This window comes from Moschus berezovskii, chromosome 12, assembly GCF_049115385.1.
Source record: "Moschus berezovskii isolate FMDL1 chromosome 12, NW_MosBer_1.0, whole genome shotgun sequence".
Classification (NCBI taxonomy): Eukaryota; Metazoa; Chordata; class Mammalia; order Artiodactyla; family Moschidae; genus Moschus; species Moschus berezovskii.
In genome coordinates, this window is record NC_142471.1 from 59359511 (window position 1) to 59379825 (window position 20315).

The following is a 20315-nucleotide window of genomic DNA, read 5'->3' on the forward strand; positions in this document are numbered from 1 at the left end:
CCTGACCAGGGATCGAACCCGGGCCCCCAGCATTGGGAGCACAGAGTCTTAGCCACTGGACCACCAGGGAAGTCCTTGGAAAGGTTAATTCTTAACAGTCCATTCACCCCACTGAGACCCGTTCTAGCAGCAGGACAGTTACTTACTTGAAAAGCAGTACCCAAATGCTTTAAGTAGATTGATATTGACCATAATTTTTTAGATTCTTCAGAGTTCGTGTAAGCCTCTAAATCAGCTTCCAGTTGTGTTTCATCGTCATCTGCATTTTATTTGGTGTTTGAAGAAAGGAAAAGAGGAAAGCAAATATGATTTGTACTGTTTGTACTAAAATCTGTGGGATTTGTTGGTAAACTTATTTCAGAGTAAAGTGTTTAGAAAAACAAAGATTTGTTTCTCAGGCTGAAGGTCTCAGTGATTATAATACATTTGACTTGTGATGAGAGCCTGTTCACTCTTTCACATGAACATGCTCTGCAAACAAATGAAGAGCGCTGGCCTCCTCCCCCCCCCAACTACGTGTTCAGGTGTGGCATGCTCCTGCTGCATTCCAGCTGGAACCCGTGTGCTACCCTCTGTTCCTGCTGCTGGGTTATTCTTTTCTCTTTATTCACCAAAGTGGACGCAAACAACATGATCCCAAAGAGAAGCCTAGTTAATTCCAGCTGATTGCAGACCATAAGATTTGTAAATGGATGGTTTGATGTTACTGCAAATAATAATAATACAAAACAGATCTGGGGAAAAAAAATGAAACCAAATGTGTCTCCATCTCCATTTTGGTTCTTGCAGAGCTGGGTAAATGGTGTCATGAGGGGATATGGAACACTGAAAAAGGAACAGATTGGGAAAGGGGAGAGTAGAAAATCAAGAATTATCTTCTGGTTGTTAAATTGAGATCCTTGTATCAAAGGAGAGATGCTGATTTAAAGGAAAGGTCAACCTGGAAATATAAATTTAGGGAATACAGTATTTGTAAGACATGTGTGGGACCGAATGAGATCTCCTGCAGTATTATTTATATAGTGAAGTACTATACAGCAGGGAAAAATCAATGAATATAATAAAACATGTATAAGTCTCAAAAACTTGAGGTTGAATGTGAAAACAATATGTATAGTCAAGTCTATTTATATACACTAAAAACAGACAAAAATGAAACACTTATTTGATATATACAAATAAATCACATATATTGTTATTTCACATTTGAAAAATAAAAAACTGAGTGACATTCATATGAACAACGCATTGATTATGTCCTACTCTGGTGATGGAAGTCGAATGATGTAAAGAACAATACTGCATAGGAACCTGGAATGTTAGGTCCATGAATCAAGGTAAATTGGAAGTGGTCAAACAGGAGATGACATCAAACAGGAGAGTGAACATCGACCTCCTAGGAATCAGTGAACTAAAATGGACTGGAATGGGTGAATTTAACTCAGAGGACCATTATATCTAGTACTGTGGGCAAGAATCCCTTAGAAGAAATGGAGTAGCCATGATGGTCAACAAAAGAGTCCAAAATGCAGTACTTGGATGCAATCACAAAAACGACAGAATGATGTTTGTTCATTCCCAAGGAAAACCATTCAACAATATCACAGTAATCCAAGTCTATGCCCCAACCAGTCATGCTGAAGAAGCTGAACGGTTCTGTGAAGACCTACAAGACCTTCTAGAACTAACACACAAAAAAGATGTCCTTTTCATTATAGGGGACTGGAATGCAAAAGTAGGAACTCAACAGATATCTGGAGTAACAAGTAAATTTGGCCTTGGAGCACGGAAAAAAGCAGGGCAAAGGCTAATAGAGTTCTGCCAAGAGAACGCGCTGGTCATGGCAAACACCCCCTTCCAATAACACAAGAAAAGATTCTACACATGGACATCACCAGATGGTCAATACCGAAATCAGATTGATTATATTCTTTGCAGTCAAAGACGGAGAAACTCTATACAGTCAGTCAAAACAAGACCGGGAGCTGACTGTGACTCAGATCATGAACTCCTTATTGCCAAATTCAGACTTAAATTGAAGAAAGGAGGGAAATACACTAGACCATTCAGGTATGACCTAAATCAAATCCCTTACGATTATACAGTGGAAGTGACAGATCTAATAGACAGAGGACCTGAAGAACTATGGACGGAGGTTCGTGACATTTTACAGGAAGCAGGGATCAATACCATCCCCAAGAAAAAGAAATGCCAAAAGACAAAATGGTTGTCTGAGGAGGCCTTACAAACAGCTGAGAAGAGAATCGAAAGGCAAAGGAAAAGGTATACTCATTTGAATGCAGAGTTCCAAAGAATAATAAAGAAGAGATAAGAAAGCCTTCCTAACTGATCAACACAAAGAGAGGAAAACAATAGAATGGGAAAGGCTAGAGATCTCTTCAAGAAAATTAGAGATACCAAGGGAACATTTTATGCAAAGATGGGCTCGATAAAGGACAGAAATGGTATGGACACAACAGAAGCAGAAGATATTAAGAAGAGGTGGCAAGAATACACAGAAGAACTGTACAAAAAAGATCTTCACGACCAAGATAACCACGACAGTGTGATCACTGACCTAGAGCCAGACATCCTGGAATGTGAAGTCAAGTGGGAAGCATCACTACAAACAAAGCTAGTGGAGGTGATGGAATTCCAGTTGAGCTATTTCAAATCCTGAAAGATGATGCTTAAAAGTGCTGCACTCAATATGCCAGCAAATTTGGAAAACTCAGCAGTGGCCACAGGACTGGAAAAGGTGAGTTTTCATTCCAATCCCAAAGAAAGGTAATGCCAAAGAATGCTCAAACTACCGTACAATTGCACTCATCTCACATGCTAGCAAATTAATGCTCACAATTCTTCAAGCCAGGCTTCAACAGTAAGTGAACCGTGAACATCCAGATGTTGAAGCTGGATTCAAAAAGGCAGAGGAACCAGAGATCAAATTGCCAAAATCCGTTGGATCAATGAAAAAGCAAGAGAGTTCCAGAAAAACATCTACTTCTGCTTTATTGACTATGCCAAAGCCTCTGACTGTGTGGATCACCACAAACTGTGGAAAATTCTTCAAGAGATGGAAATATCAGATCACCTTCCTGCCTCCTGAGAAATCTGTATGCAGGTCAAGAAGCAAGAATTAGAACTGGACATGGAACAACAGATAGGTTCCAAACTGGGAAAGGAGTATGTCGAGGCTGTATACCGTCACCCTGCTTATTTAATTTATATGCAGAGTACATCATGCGAAATGCTGGGCTGGATGAAGCAAACTCTGGAATCATGATTGCTGGAAGAAATATCAACAACCTCAGATATGCAGATGACACCACCCTAATGGCAGAAAGCAAAGAAGAACTAAAGAGGCTCTTGATGAAAGTGAAAGAGGAGAGTGAAATAGTTGGCTTAAAACTCAACATTCAGAAAACTAAGATCATAGTATCCGGTCCCATCACTTCACGGCAAATAGATGGGGAAACAATGGAAACAGTGACACACTTTATTTTCTTGGACTCCAAAATCACTGCAGATGGTGATTGCAGCCATGAAATTGAAAGATTTCCTTGGAAGAAAAGTTACGACCAACCTAGACAGCATATTAAAAAGCAGAGATATTATTTTGCCAACAAAGGTCCATCTAGTCAAAGCTATGGTTTTTCCAGTCGTCATGTATGGTTGTGAGAGTTGGACTATAAAGAAAGCTGAGCACCAAAGAATTGATGCTTTTGAACTGTGGTGTTGGAGAAGACTCTGGAGAGTCCCTTGGACTGCAAGGAGATCCAACTAGTCAATCCTAAAGGAAATCAGCCCTGAATATTCATTGGAAGGACTGATGCGGAAGCTGAAACTCCAATATATTGGCCACCTAATGCGAAGAACTGACTCACTGAAAAAGACCCTGATGCTGAGAAAGACTGAGGGCAGGAGGAGAAGGGGACGACAGAGGATGAAATGGTTGGATGGCATCACCAACTCAATGGACATGAGTTTGAGTAAGCTCCCGGAGTTGGTGATGGACAGGGAAGCCTGGTGTGCTGCAGTCCATGGGGTCACAAAGAGTTGGACACAACTGAGCGATTGAACTTAACTCTACCAAACACAATGGGAGAAGCTTAAAAACCAGTGAGGAGCGAGGATACCTAAGCCAACAGCTGATACAGTTACATTAACTTCAGAAGTAGACCTCGAGGCAAAAAGAGGGGTATCTCATAATGATAAAGTGATTTCAGTTAACCATGAAGTCAGAACAACTCCATATTGATATACACCTCAAAATCCATAAAGGACAAATAGACAACTACTTAAAAGGAAATGGACAGAATATTAAGAGTGTTCTTGCCTGGAGAATCCCAAGGATGGCGGAGCCTGGTGGGCTGCCGTCTATTGGGTCGCACAGAGTCGGACACGACTGAAGTGACTTAGCAGCAGCAGCAACACACCTCCTTCAGCAGAATAAGCAGACCCTCCCACTCCCAAAAAAGGCAGTAGTGTATAAGTAATTTGAATAATACAGTTAACAAACATGACAACTGACATAACTGCAGAATACATTCTCTGGAAGCTTATGTGCAACATTCACCAAAACTGACCATACGCTGAGTCATAATGCAAGTCCCAGCAAATTTTTAAAAAATTAAAATCATATATACAGTGTTTACTTTCTCCACTCCTTTTGAAGAGTGTAGTATTGGCATAAAGACAGATCAAAAATATGTTTGAGGCCCTTCCTTGTGTAATATGGCAATAAAAAAGCACACACATCAGAAAATAAGATACACAACTTCTGATTTACAATGATTGTCTATGTAGAAAATTCCGAACAGTCTACAAGAAAAGCTACTAGAATTGAATTTAGGAAGTTATCAGGATACAAAGTCAACATACAAAAATTAAAATGTATTTCTATACATTTGGCAATAAAAAATTGGAAACTGAAAGTTTTAAACATTTATATAATAGCACCAAAGTCCATAAAACAAGTCTTAGAAGATATTTAAAAGGTGTGCTGAAAACTACAAAATGCTCATGAAAAAAATAAAAAAGATCTTTAAAAACAGAGATACACATTACATTCATGGATTCAAAACTGTTATTAAGATTGTAGTTTTCTCCATATAGGTCTACAGGCACAAAGCAATTCCAATCAAAATTCCAGGAGAACATTTTGTAGAAATAAAACGGACTCTAAAATTTATATAGAAAGGCAAAGGAGGGTGTCCCTGGAGGCCTAGTGGTAAGGAATTCGCCTGCTAATGCAGGAGACACATGGGTTCCATCCCTGGTCTGGGAAGATCCCACGTGACGCGGAGCCTGTGAGCCCTGGAGCCCGTGCTCCACATCAAGAGAAGCCACTGCCATGAGAAGCCCAAGCACTGCAGCTAGAGTGGCCCCCACAACTAGAGAAAAGCTTGCGTGCAGTAACAAAGACCCAGCACAGCCAAAATAAAATTTCGAAAGGCAAAAGAACCACAATAACAAACAACTATGAAAAAGGAAACAGCTGGAAGACTTAAACTGCCAGATTTTAAAGCTTACTGTAAATGTAATCAATAGAGTGTAGTACCGGCGTGAAGACAAATTACTGGAACAGAATTGATTGCCTACAAAAAATGACACTAAAATTCTCTATAGTAACACAAATTACCAATTGATTTTCAACAAAGGTGCTAAAGCAATTCTTTTTTTTTCACACTATTACTTTATTTATTTATTTATTTTTTAGTTTTCATCACAGATTTATTCAGGACTGCTGATAGTTCTGTGTCCAGGAGAGTGAAATAACAAACACTTTTTTTTGTTGTTGTTACTGTTATGGTACCTGGCACCATTTTTTCAATTATGTTTCTCAATCATCATCTGGAAAGAATACATTCCAGAATAACGTCATTAAAAAGAGATCTGATAAAGCACGATCACTACTACATATCATAAAGCAGGTACAAGATATTTTACATTCACAGAGGTATGATACAGTACTGTCCTACATCTATAATACTAGAGGATATAATTAAAAAGGCATTATTTGAGACTTGATTCTACTTTTCCAGCAGAGGGCCCAAAGGATGGTTATGACACAGCTCTGGTACAGAAATGCACCTTTTTAGTTCATGTATGATAATATACATGTTTCAATGTCATTCTCCCAAATCATGCCACCCTCGCCCTCTCCCAGAGTCCAAAAGACAGTTCTATACACCTGTGTCTCTTTTGCTGTCTCGTATACAGGGTTATCATTACCATCTTTCTAAATTCCATATATATGCGTTAGTATACTATATTGGTGTTTTTCTTTCTGGCTTACTTCACTCTGTATAATAGGCTCCAATTTCATCCACCTCATTAGAACTGATTCAAATGCATTCTTTTTGATGGCTGAGTAATACTCCATTGTGTATATGTACCAAAGCTTTCTTATCCATTCATCTGCAGATGGACATCTAGGTTGCTTCCATGTCCTCGCTATTATAAACAGTGCTGCAATGAACATTGGAGTACATGTGTCTCTTTCAATTCTGGTTTCCTTGGTGTGTATGCCCAGGAGTGCGATTGCTGGATCATATGGCAGTTCTATTTCCAGTTTTTTGAGGAATCTCCACACTGTTCTCCATAGTGGCTGTACTAGTTTGCATTCCCACCAACAGTGTAAGAGGGTTCCCTTCTCTCCACACCCTCTCCAGCATTTATTGCATGTAGACTTTTGGATAGCAGCCATTCTGACTGGTGTGAAATGGTATCTCATTGTGGTTTTGATTTGCATCTCTCTGATTATGAGGGATGTTGAGCCACAGTCATCAAGACAGTATGGTACTGGCATAAAGACAGAAATATAGATCAATGGAACAAAATAGAAAGCCCAGAGATAAACCCACGCACCTATGGACACCTTATCTTTGACAAAGGAGGCAAGAATATAAAATGGAGAAAAGACAGTATCTTTAACAAGTGGTGCTGGGAAAACTGGTCAGCCATTTGTAAAAGAATGAAACTAGAACACTTCCTAACACCACACACAAAAATAAACTCAAGATGGATTAAAGATCTAAATAAGACCAGAAACTATAAAACTCCTAGAGGAGAACATAGGCAAAACACTCTCTGACATAAATCACAGCAGGATCCTCCATGACCCACCTCCCAGAATATTGGAAATAAAAGCAAAAATAAACAAATGGGACCTAATTAAAATTAAAAGCTTCTGCACAGCAAAGGAAACTATAAGCAAGGTGAAAAGACAGCCTTCAGAATGGGAGAAAATAATAGCAAATGAAACAACTGACAAAGATTAATCTCCAAAATATACAAACAGCTCCTTAAGTTCAATTCCAGAAAAATAAACGACCCAATTAAAAAATGGGCCAAAGAACTAAACAGACATTTCTCCAAAGAAGACATACAGATGGCTAACAAACACATGAAAAAATGCTAAAGCAATTCAATGGAGAAGATAATCTTTTCAAAAATTGTGTCCATATGCTAAAAAATATCCTCACAACTCCAAACATACATCTTGTGCAAAATTTATTTCAAAGTTAATCATGGACAAACATAATAAACCTAAAGCTGCTTAACTTCTGTAGAAACAGAAAACATCAGAGAAAAAGTCTGTGATATTGGGTTGGGTGAAGAGTTCTTAGAAATGATACCAAAAGCATGATCCGTAGAAGAAAAAATAAGTCGAACTTCCCTAGTGGTCCAGTGGTTGGGAGTCTGCCTGCCGATGAAGGGAACCCAGGTTTGATCGCTGGTGTGGGAAGATCCCAGGTGCCGTGCAGCAACTAAGCCCTTACCACCACTACTACTGAGACCATGTTCTAGAGCCCGAGAGCTCCCACTGCTGAAGACAACGTGCCTTGGAGCCTGTGTCCTACAAGAGAAGCCACCACAAGGAGCAGCCTACTCACTAAGATGAGTAGCCCTTGCTTGCCACAACAAAGACCCACTGCAGCCAAAAATAAATAAATTTTTTTAAAAGATGTACTTTGGAAACAATTAAGAACTTCCACTATTTGAAAGACACTAGAAAGAATGAAGAGTCACAGCATGAGAGAAAATACTTCCAAATCACATATCTGATATCAGGCTTGTATCTTGAACATATCAAGAATACACAAAGAACTTCTAAAACTCAGTAAGCAACCAAATTTAAAAACAAGCAAAAGATCTGAACAGGTACATCACCAAGTAAGACACACTGAAGATAAGTAGGGACACAGAAGATGGTCAAGGTCTTTGCCAACAGTGTATAGTGGTATATCCACCACAAGTACGCCCCTGCGAGAAGAACTCAAAATTTTAAAACCGGACCATACGAACTGCTGAGAAGATGCAGAGCAAAGTGTATGGCCACTTTGGAAAAGAGTTTGGCTGTTTTTTTAAAAAGTTAAACCAATCCCATTCCGAGTTACATACCTGAGTGTAATGAAACATGTTCACACAAAAACCTGTACAAAAATGTTTATAGCAGCTTTATTTATAAATAGACAAAGGGTGCAAACCACCCAAATGCCCATTAACTGACAAATGGATACACTTGACAAATGATTTTTTTGGCCATAAAAATGAATAAAGTACTGATATATGTGACAGTATGGATGAACCTTGAAAACATTTTCCTAAGTGAAAGAGCTTAGTCACAGAAGACCACATAGTACATGCTTCCATTCGTATGAAACTTCCAGAAAGGGGAACTATATAGAGATACAAAGAAAAGTAGTGACTGTTAAGGCTGGGAGTGTGGTATCAGGTGGGTGATAGGGAATGGGGTCAGATTTCTCTGTGATGAAATGTTCTAATATTGACTGTGGTGATGGTTGCTGTATCTGTGAATATATAAAAAATAACTGAATTGCACACATAAAATGGGTGAACTATATGTGAATTTTATCTCAAAAAATTGTTTTTGGGTTTCTTTGGCCATACCACATGGCATATGGGATCTTAGTTCCCAGACCAGGGGTCACACCCATGCCTCCTGCAGTGGAAGCATGGATTTTTAACCACTGGATTGCCAGGGTAATCCAAAAACTTTTTTAAAAGATAGTTTCTAGGGAAACTCAAAGGAAAGAGGAGAGACAAAAACAAGAACACTAGAGGAAACTGAAGCCCCAACACCTACAGTTCAGTTCAGTTCAGTCGCTCAGTCGTGTCCGACTCTCCGCAACCCCATGAACCACAGCACGCCAGGCCTCCCTGTCCATCACCAACCCCCGGAGTTCACTCAAACTCATGTCCACAGAGACAGTGATGCCATCCAGCCATCTCATTCTCTGTCGTCCCCTTCTTCTCCCGCCCCCAACCTTTCCCAGCATCAGAGTCTTTTCCAGTGAGTCAACTCGTCGCACGAGGTGGCCAAAGTATTGCAGTTTCAGCTTTAGCATCAGTCCTTCAAGAAAATTAGAGATTCCAAGGGAACATTTCATGCAAAGATGGGCTCAATAAAGGACAGAAATGGTATGGACCTAACAGAAGCAGAAGATATTAAGAAGAGGTGGCAAGAATACACAGAAGAACTGTACAAAAAAGATCTTCACGACCAAGATAGTCACGATAACGTGATCACTGACCTAGAGCCAGACATCTTGGAATGTGAAGTCAAGTGGGCTTAGAAAACATCACTACGAACAAAGCTAGTGGAGGTGATGGAATTCCAGTTGAGCTATTTCAAATCTTGAAAGATGATGCTGTGAAAGTGCTGCACTCAATATGCCAGCAAATTTGGAAAACTCAGCAGTGGCCACAGGACTGGAAAAGGTCAGTCTTCATTCCAATCCTAAAGAAAGGCAATGCCAAAGAATGCTCAAACTGCTGCACAATTGCACTCATCTCACACGCTAGTAAAGTCATGCTCAAAATTCTCCAAGCCAGGCTTCAGCAATATGTGAACCATGAACTCCCAGATGTTCAAGCAGGTTTTAGAAAAGGCAGAGGCACCAGAGATCAAATTGCCAACATCCGCTGGATCATGGAGAAAGCAAGAGAGTTCCAGAAAAACATCTATTTCTGCTTCATTGACTATGCCAAAGCCTTTGACTGTGTGGATCACAACAAACTGTGGAAAATTCTGAAAGAGATGGGAATACCAGACCACCTGATCTGCCTCTTGAGAAACCTGTATGCAGGTCAGGAAGCAACAGTCAGAACTGTACATGGAACAACAAACTCCTATGTTAATAGCCCCCTTCATGTATCACAGCCTTGTTGTGATGAAGGGGCTTGCATAACTCAGTGAAGCTATGAGCCACACCTTGCAGGGCCACCCAAGACAGATGGGTCACTTTGAAGAGTGCTGACAAAGCGTGGTCCACTGGAGAAGGAAATGGCAATCCACTACAGTATTCTTACCTGGAGAACCCCACAGACAATATGAAAAAACACAAAGCTATGACGTCAGAAGATGAGTCCCCCAGGTCGGAAAGTGTCCAATATGCTCTGGGGAAGAGTAGAGGGCAATTACTAACAGCTCCAGAAAGAATGAAGTGGCTGGGCCAAAATGGAAACAATATTCAGTTTGGAGATAGCATCACTGGCTTAATGGACGTGAATCTGAGCAAACCCGAGGAGACAGTGGAGAACAGAAGAGCCTAGCGTGCTACAGTCCGTGGGGTCGTAAAGAGTCAGACGTGACTTCGCGACTGAGCAAGAACGACAAATGTTAACGGCAATACTACTTACAACAACCAAGACATGGAAACAACCTCTATTATTTGGACAAATGTCCATGGACAGGTGAGTGGATAAAGAAAATGTGGTTCATATAGTGGAACACTCCAGTCATAAAGGAGAATGCAATAATGCCATTTGCAGCAACACAGTTGGACCTAGAGATGATTATACTAAGTGAAGTCAGTCACACACAAAATGTCAAACACCGTTAAGATACCACTCATATGTGGAATTTTAAAAAAGACACAAATGAACTTATCTATAAAACAGAAACAGACTCACAGACATAGAGAACAGAACTGTGGTTGCTAAGGGGGAGGAAGAGAAGGGGAGGGATGGAGTGGGGATCTGGGATTAGTAGATGCAAACTATCAGACACACAATGCATAAACATCAAGGTCCTACAGTATGGCATAGAGAACTATATTTATATTCTGTGATGAACCACACTGAAAAAGAATATGAAAAAGAATGTATGTATGCACACACACACGTATGTACATATATAAATAATTTAGTCACTTTGCTGTCCAGCAGATTAACACAACATTGCAAAGCAACTATACTGCAATAAAATTTTTTTAAAACAATAAAAATGTTTTTAAAAAGAAAATGTAGAAGTGAAAAACACTGTAACAGAAATGAAAAATACCTTTGGTGGACTCACAGTAGAGTTGACACTGAGTCAGTGAATTTGAAGATGTGTCAATAAAAACTTCCCAAACTGAAACGCAAAGGGGAAAAAAAAATGAAAATGACAACACTATTCAAGAATTAGGAAACAATTATGGTGTAACATGTGTAATGGAACAGCAGAAGGAGAGAGAGAGTAAAGAGCAAAAGAAATATTTTAACTAATAATGATTGAGAATTTTCCAATATTAGCATCACAAAGCAAACCACAGATCCAGGAAGCTCAGAAAACACCAAGCAGAATAAACACTCCCTCACCCCCAAATCTACACCTAGGCATATCATATTTAAAGTGTGGAAAATCAAAGACAAAAGTTTTTGAAAGAAGCTAGAAGCAAAAAAGACCTTGCTGCTGCTGCTAAGTTGCTTCAGTCGTGTCCGACTCTGTGTGACCCCATAGACGGAAGCCCACCAGGCTCCCCTGTCCCTGGGATTCTCCAGGCAAGAACACTGGAGTGGGTTGCCATTTCCTTCTCCAACATGTGCAAGTGAAAAGTGAAAGTGAAGTCGCTCAGTCGTGTCCGACCCTTAGCGACCCCACGGACTGCAGCCTACCAGGCTCCTCCATCCATGGGATTTTCTAGGCAAGAGTACTGGAGTGGCGTGCCATTGCCTTCTCCGAAAAAAGACCTTACCTATGGAGAAACAATAATAAAAATTACACTGGACTTGTCTTCACAAACCATGCAAGCAAGTATAGAGTGCAGTAAAATATTTAAAATGGTGAAAGAAAAAAACCCACCAACTTACGAGTCTGTATCAAGCAAAAGTATCCTTCAAAAATGGAGCAATAAGGAGTTTCTCAGACAAACAAAAACTGAGGGAATTTGTCACCAGCCAACCTGCCTTGCATGGAGTATTAAAAGAAATTCTTCAGAGAGAGGGGAAATGACAAAGTAAGAACATGAAAGGAAGGAAAGTGAAATAAAATCTTTTAGTTTCAAAATTCTTAATCTAGTAGTAACTATTCAAAATAATAGCAACAATGTATTTGATGATTATAGCTTATGTATAAGTGGAATGAATGAAAGCCATGCTACAAGGGACGAGGAGGAGGAACTGGAAATACACTATTATACGGTAACAGCACTACCCACATGGCTTCCCTTGTGGCTCAGATGGTACATAATCCGCCTGAATGCAGGAGACCTGGGTTCAACCCCTGGGTTGGGAAGATCCCCTGGAGAAGGGAACAGCTTACCCACTCCAGTATTCTGGCCTGGAGAATTCCATGGACAGAGGAGTCTGGCAGGCTACGGTCCATAGGGATGCATGAAGCACAGAACAGTGTTATTTGAAAGTGGACTTCAGTTCAGTTCAGTCCCTCAGTCGTGTCCGACTCTTTGCGACCCCATGAATCACAGCACACCAGGCCTCCCTGTCCATCACCAACTCCCGGAGTTCAGTATAAATGCAAACTGCAAATCCTAGGGCCACTAATAACAAAAAATTGTAAAAGAAGTACAACTGAAGTTCTAAGAAATAAGAGAAAATCGAATCTTATGATTTACTCGATAAATGCATAGAAGGCAGAAAAAGAGGAAATTTTAAAAGAAACCAAAAATGAGAGCAATGTATAATAAACAGCTGTGAATATGATTGCTATTGATTCAACTACATCAAAAATCACTAAGTGTAAATTACCTAAATACACCAATTAAAAGGTAGAGAGAGAGTAATGAGTCCCAATTATATGTTATCTACATGAGATCCACTTTAAATATAAAGATATAGATTAGAAAGAAGTAAAAGGATGGAATCACATCACACTCATTAGGGTAGGTATTATTCAAACAAAACACAACAGGAAACAACCAGTATTAACAATAAAGTGAAGAAACTGGAAACTTTGTGAACTCTGGTGGTGGGAGTGTAAGATGGTGTAGCCACTATTGAAAACAGTACAGTGATTCATCAAAAAATTAAAAATATAATTACCACTTGGATCTAGCGAAAACACTTCTGAGTATCCAATAAAACTAAAACCAGAATCTTAAAGAGACAGTTGCACACCCATTTTGATAGCAACATTATGCATGATAGCCAAGAGGTAGAAGCAATCCAAGTACGCATCAATAGATGGATGAATGGATAAACTGTGATACCAACAAGCAATGGAATATTACTCAGCTTAAAAAAAAAGGATATTTTGACATATGCTACAATATGGATGAAAGATACTACGCTAAGTGAAACAAGCCAGTCATAAAAAAAAAATTACTGTATGAGTCCACATAAATGAAGCATCTAGAGTAGTTAACATCATAGAAACAGGAAGCAGAATGGTGGCTGTCAGGGGCTGGGGAGGAAGACAGTGGGGAGTTGTTGCTTAATTGCTTAATGTGTATAGCGTTACAGTTTCACAAGAAGAAAGAGTTTTCAATATCCACTGCACAACAATGAATATACTTAATACTACTTGAACACTTAGAAACGGTTCAGGTGGTAGGGCTGTGTTATGTTAGCTTTTTTTTTTAAACCACAATTAAGAAATTTTTTAAAGTAGAGACAAAGAAAGATACATCATACTAACACAAATCAAAAGAAAGCTGTAATATGGGACTTCCCTGGTGGCACAGTGGATAGGAATCTGCCTACAAATGCAGGGGACGTGGGTTCAATCCTTGGTTCAGGAAGATCCCACATGCCGTGAAGCAACTAAGCCCCAAGCACCATTACTGAGTCCACACGTCCCAGAGACAGAGCTCTGCAACAAGGGAAGCTACCAGCAAGGGAAGCCCGGCCACCGCGACCAAGAGCAGCCCTTGCTCACTGCAACCAGAGAAAGCCTGCCTGCAGCAACAAAGTGTCAGCACAACCAAAAACCAACAATAAAAAAGAAAGCTGTAGTAGTTACATTAATTTTAGACACAGCAACCTTCAGAATAAGGAAAATTATCCACAATAGAAAGGGGCATTACATAAATGATAAGTGAATCAAGTCTCCAAGAACACATAACTATGCTTAGGACATGGCTCTGACAACAGACCATCCAAATACTTGAGACAAAAACTGATAGAACTGAAAGGAGAAACAGATAAATCCACTGTTACAGTTGGAGGTGTCACCACATCTCCATCAATAACTGAAAGATCCAGCAGGCAAAAAATCAGTAGGGATATAGTAGAACTGGACCTAACAGAAGCAGAAGATACTAAGAAGAGGCAGCAACAGTACACAGAAGAACTATATTAAAAAGACCTTAATGACCTGGATAACCACGATGGTGCGATCACTCACCTAGAGCCAGACAACCTGGAATGTAAAGTCAAGTGGGCCTTAGGAAGCATCACTGCAAACAAAGCTAGTAGAGGTGATGGAATACCAGCTGAGCTATTTCAAATCCTGAAAGATGATGCTGTGAAAGTGCTGCACTCAATATGGCAGCAAATTTGGAAAACTCAGCAGTGGCCACAGGACTTTTGAAAAGGTTAGTTGTCATTCCAATTACAAAGAAGGACAATACCAAAAAATGTTCAAACTACCACACAATTGCATTCATCTCACACATTAGCAAAGTAATGCTCAAAATCTTTCAAGCTAGGCTTCAGTGGCATGTGAACCAAGAATTTCCAGATGTACAAGCTGGATTTAGGAAAGGAAGCAGAACCAGAGATTGAATTGCCAACATCCTTTGGGTCACAGAAAAAGCAACAGAATTCCAGAAAAACATCTACTTCTGCTTCATTGACTATGCTTAAGTCTTTGTGTAGATCACAACAAATTGTGGAAAATTCTTTAAGAAATGGGAATACCAGACCACCTTACCTGCCTCCTGAGAAAAGCAACAATGAGAACCAGACATGGAACAACGGATTGGTTCCAAATTGGGAAACGAGTATGTCAAAGCTGTATATTGTCACCCTGCTTATTTAACTTACATGCAGAGTACATCATGCAAAATGCCGGGCTGGATGAAGCACAAGCTGGAATCAAGATTGCCTGGAGAACTATCAATATCCTCAGATATGCAGATGACACCACCCTAATGGCAGAAAGTAAAGAGGAATTAAAGAGCCTCTTGATGAAAGTAAAAGAGGAGAGTGAAAAAGTTGGCTTAAAACTCAACATTCAAAAAACGAAGATCATGGCATCTAGTCCCAGCACCTCATGGCAAACAGATGGGGAAAAAGTGGAAAAAGTGACAGATTTTATTTTCTTGGGCTCCAAAATCAATGCAGACAGTGACTTTAAAGTGCAGACTGCACTTTTCGTGCAGCCACGAAATTAAAAGACAATTTACTCCTTGGAAGAAAAGCTATGACAAACCTAGAAAGTGTGTTACAAAGCAGAGACATTACTTTGCTGACTAAGGTCCGTATAGTCAAAGCTATGGTTTTTCCAGTAGTCATGTACAGATGTGAGAGCTAGACAATAAAAAAAGGCTGAGCACCAAAGAATTGACGCCTTCAAACTGTGGTGCTGGAGAAAACTCTTGCGAGTCCTGTGGACTGCAAGGAGATCCAACCAGTCCATCCTAAAGGAAATCAACCTTGAATATTCACTGGAAGGACTGATGCTGAAGCTGAAGCTCCAATACTTTGGCCACCTGATGCAAAGAACTGATTCATAGGAAAAGACCCTGATGCTGGGAAAGACTGAAGGCAGGAGGAGAAGGGGACAAGAGAGGATGAGATGGCTGGATGGCATCACTGACTCAATGGACATGAGTTTGAGCATACTCCGGAGTTGGTGATGGACAGGGAAGCCTGGTGTGCTGCAGTCCATGGGGTTGCAAAGAGTTGGACATGACTGAGCATCTGAACAAAAACAGCAGCAGAATATATGTATTTCTCAAATTGACATGGATTATTGACCAAGACAGGCCATATTCTCAGCCATAACACACACTTCAACAAACTTAAAAGAACAAATATCATACAAAGCATGCTCTCAGATCACAATGGAATTAAACTGGTAATCAACAGAAGAAAGATAGTTGGAAAATTAAAAAAATATTTGGAGATTACACAACAAATTTATAAATAACATGGGGCAAAGGAAAAAATCTCAAGAGAAATCAAATTAATATTTTGAACTAAATGAAAATACAAATTATCATCTTACAATATTTTATATTACAAATGACAAAAGATCTAAAATCAAAACTTAAGCTTTCACTTTAGTAAACTAGAGAAAGAAAAGTAAATAAACCTAATGCAAGCAGAAGAAAAAATGAAATGAAGTCACCATCATGCTGATACCAAAAGCAGACAAAGACACAAAAAATAAAATTGCAGGCCAATATCTTTGATGAATATGGATGCAAAAATTCTCAACGAAATAAAAGGAAGCCAAATCCAACAACACATAAAAATGGATATACACCATGACCAGCTGGATTCATCCCAAGGATGAATTCATCACAAGGATGGTTCAGTGGGATACACCACATAAACAAAAGATAGGAGAAAGCCACAAGATCATCTCAATAAATACAGAAAAAGCACTTGATAAAATTCAGCATCCATTCCTGATAGAAAGAAACAAAGTGGGTATAGAGGGAACACATCTCAATATAATAAAAACTATTTATGACAAACCCACAGCCAATTGAATACTCAATGGTAAAATCTGGAACAAGACAAGGATGCCCACTATCTTCAACATAGTATTGGAAGTCTTAGCCACAGCAAGTAGACAATAAATAAAAGGTACACAAATTGGTAGGGCAGAGGTAAAGCTGTCATTATATGCAGACAACATGACACTATATACAGAAAAAACTAAAGACTCTACACAAATACTACCAGAACTGATCAGTTCAACAAGGTAGCAGGATACGAGATTAACAGACAGAAATTGGTTACTTTTTTTACACTAACAATAAAATATCAGAAAGAGAAGGTAAATAAACAACCTCTTTTAAAACTGCATCCAAAAAAACCACTCAGGAATAAACCTCACCAAGGAGGTGAAAGATTTCTATGCTGAGAACTATAAAATATTAATAAAGGATGCTAAACATGATTCAAAGAAATGGAAAGACATACCATGCTCTTGGATTGGAAGAATATTGTTAAAATGCTAATACTACCCAAAACAATCAACATATTTGATGCAATCCCTATCAAATTACCGATGTCATTTTTCACAGAATTACAAAAAATAATTTTATTTATTTTTAGAACAAATAATTTTAAAACTTATATGGAACCATAAAATACCCACCCCTTCATGGATCACTGCTTTGTCGTGGCAAAGTGGCTTGAATAATTCAATGAAGCTATGAGCCACGCTGTGTTGGGCCACCCAGTGGGAGGGTCAACGTGGAGAGTTCTGACAAAGTGTGATCCACTGGAGGTAGGAACGGCAAAACATTCCAGTATAATAGCTGTGAGAACCCCATGAACTGTCAGTTCAGTTCAGTCGCTCAGTCATGTCTGACTCTTTGCGACCCCATGAATCGTAGCATGCCAGGCCTCCCTGTCCATCACCAACTCCCGGAGTCCACCCAAACTCATGTCCATCAAGTCAGTGATGCCATCCAGCCATCTCATTCTCTGTCGTCCCCTTCTCCTCCTGCCCCCAATCCCTCCCAGCATCAGAGTCTTTTCCAGTGAGTCAACTCATCGCATGTGGTGGCCAAAGTATTGGAGCTTCAGCTTCAGCATCAGTCCTTCCAATGAACACCCAGGACTGATCTCCTTTAGAATGGACTGGTTGGATCTCCTTGCAGTACAAGGGACTCTCAAGAGTCTTCTCCAGCACCACAGTTCAAAAGCATCAATTCTTCGGCGATCAGCTTTCTTCACAGTCCAACTCTCACATCCATACATGACCACGGGAAAAACCATAGCCTTGACTAGACGGACCTTTGTTGGGAAAGTAATGTCTCCCCTTTTTAATATGCTGTCTAGGTTGGTCATAACCATGAACTGTAGAAAAAGGGAACAAGATATGACACCAAAAGGTGAGCCCCCCAGGTCAGAAGATATCCAGTACGCTACCGGGGAAGAGCAGAGGACAACTACTAAGAGCTCCAGAAAGAACAAACAGGCCGGGCCAAAGCGGAAACGACACTCGGCTGTGGATGTGTCTGGTGATAAAAGTCAAATCCGATGCTGTAACAACAGAACTGCATAGGAACCTGGAATGTTAGGTCCATGAATCCAGGTAAACTGGATGCAGTCAAGCAGGAGATGGCAAGAATAAACATCGACATCTTAGGAATCAGTGAACTAAAAATGACAGGAATGGGTGAATTTAATTTGGATGACCATTGTATCTAAGAATCCCTTAGAAGAAATGGAGTAGCCATCATGGTCAACAAGAGTCCAAAATGCAGTACTTGGGTGCAATCTCAAAAACGACAGTATGATCTCAATTTGTTTCCAAGGTAAACCATTCAATATCACAGTAATCCAAGTCTATGCCCCAACCAGTAATGCTGAAGAAACAGAAGTTGAACAGTTCTATGAAGACCTACAAGACCTTCTAGAACTAACACCAAATAAAGATGTCCTTTTCATTATAGGGGACTGGAATGCAAAAGTGGGAAGTCAGGAAATACCTGGAGTAACAGGCAAATTTGGCCATGGAGTACTAAATGAAGCAGGGCAAAGGCTAACAGAATTCTGCCAAGAGAATGCACTGGTCATAACACCCTTTTTCAACACAAGAGATGACTTTACACATGGACATCACCAAATGGTCAATACCAAAATCAGACTGATTACATCCTTTGAAGCCGAGGATGGAGAAGCTGTATACGGTCACCAAAAACAAGATCTGGAGCTGACTGTGACTCAGATCATTAGCTCCTCATAGCAAAATTCAGGCTGAAACTCAAGAAAGCAGGAAAAACCACTAGGCCCTTCGGCTATGACTTAAATCAAATCCCCTATGAATACAGAGCAGAGGTGATGAACAGATTCAAGGGATTAGATGTAGCAAACAGATTGCCTGAAGAATTATGGATACAGGTACATAATACTGTACAGGAGGCAGTGAACAAAACCATCCCAAAGAAAAAGAAATGCAAGAAGGCAATGCGGTTGTCTGAGGCACTTTACAGATAGCTGAGGAAAAAAGAGAAGCAAAAAGCAACAGAGAAAGGGAAAGGTATGCAGAGTTCCAGAGAACAAGGAGAGACAAGAAGGCCTTCTTCAATGAACAATGCAAAGAAACAGAGAGGAAAACAACAGAAAGGGTAAGACTATAGATCTCTTCAAGAAGACGGGAAATAACAAAGGAACATTCCATCCAAAGGCAGGCACAATAAAGGACAGAAACAGTAAAGACCTAATAGAAGCAGAAGAGATCAAGAAGAAACGGAAAGAATACACAGAAGAACTGTACAATAAAGGTCTTAATGACTCGAGTAACTACAATGGTGTAGTCTCTCACCTAGAGCCAGATATTCTGGAGTGTGAAGTGGGTCTTAGGAAGCGCTGCTGCCAATAAAGTTAGTGGAGGCAATGGAATTCCAGCAGAACTATTTAAAATTCTAAAAGATGATGCTATTAAAGTGCTGCACTCAATATGTCAGCAAATTTGGAAAACCCACCACTGGCCACAGGACTGGAAAAGGTCAATCCTCATCCCAATTCCCCAAAAGAGCAGTATTAAAGAATGTTCAAACTACCGGACAACTGCACTCATATCCCATGTTAGTAAGGTCATGCTCAAAATCCTCCAAACTAGGCTTCGGCATTATGTGAACTGAGAACTTCCAGATGTCCAAGCTGGGTTTAGAAAAGGCAGAGAAAGCAAAGATCAAATAGCCAACATTTGCAGAATCATTCCCATGATTTCCCAGAAAGCAAGGGAATTCTAGAAAAACATCTACCTCTGTTCAGGATTATGCTAAAGCCTTTGCCTGTGTGGATCATAACCAACCATGGAAAACTTATAAAGAGATGGAACTACCAGACCATTTTACCTGTCTCCTAAGAAGCCTGAATGTGTGTCAAGGTATAACAGTTAGAACCCTGTATGGGACAATTGACTGTTTCAA

General features: G+C 39.9%; 1 protein-coding gene across 2 annotated transcripts in view; it reads right to left on the minus strand.

Annotated features, from left to right (window-relative positions):
* Positions 1–20315, minus strand: part of LOC148776003 (uncharacterized) — a 125086-nt gene that overhangs the window by 92062 nt on the left and 12709 nt on the right. Inside the window, exon 2 of one of the 2 annotated variants that reach the window (XM_088842140.1) lies at positions 10392–11386. The exons of the other annotated variant lie outside the window; for it this stretch is intronic. Coding sequence (XP_088698266.1) covers positions 11348–11386 — 39 coding nt within the window. The 3' untranslated portion in view covers positions 10392–11347. Of the gene's footprint in view, positions 1–10391; positions 11387–20315 lie in introns of those variants that run through there. 2 annotated transcript variants of the gene reach the window in all.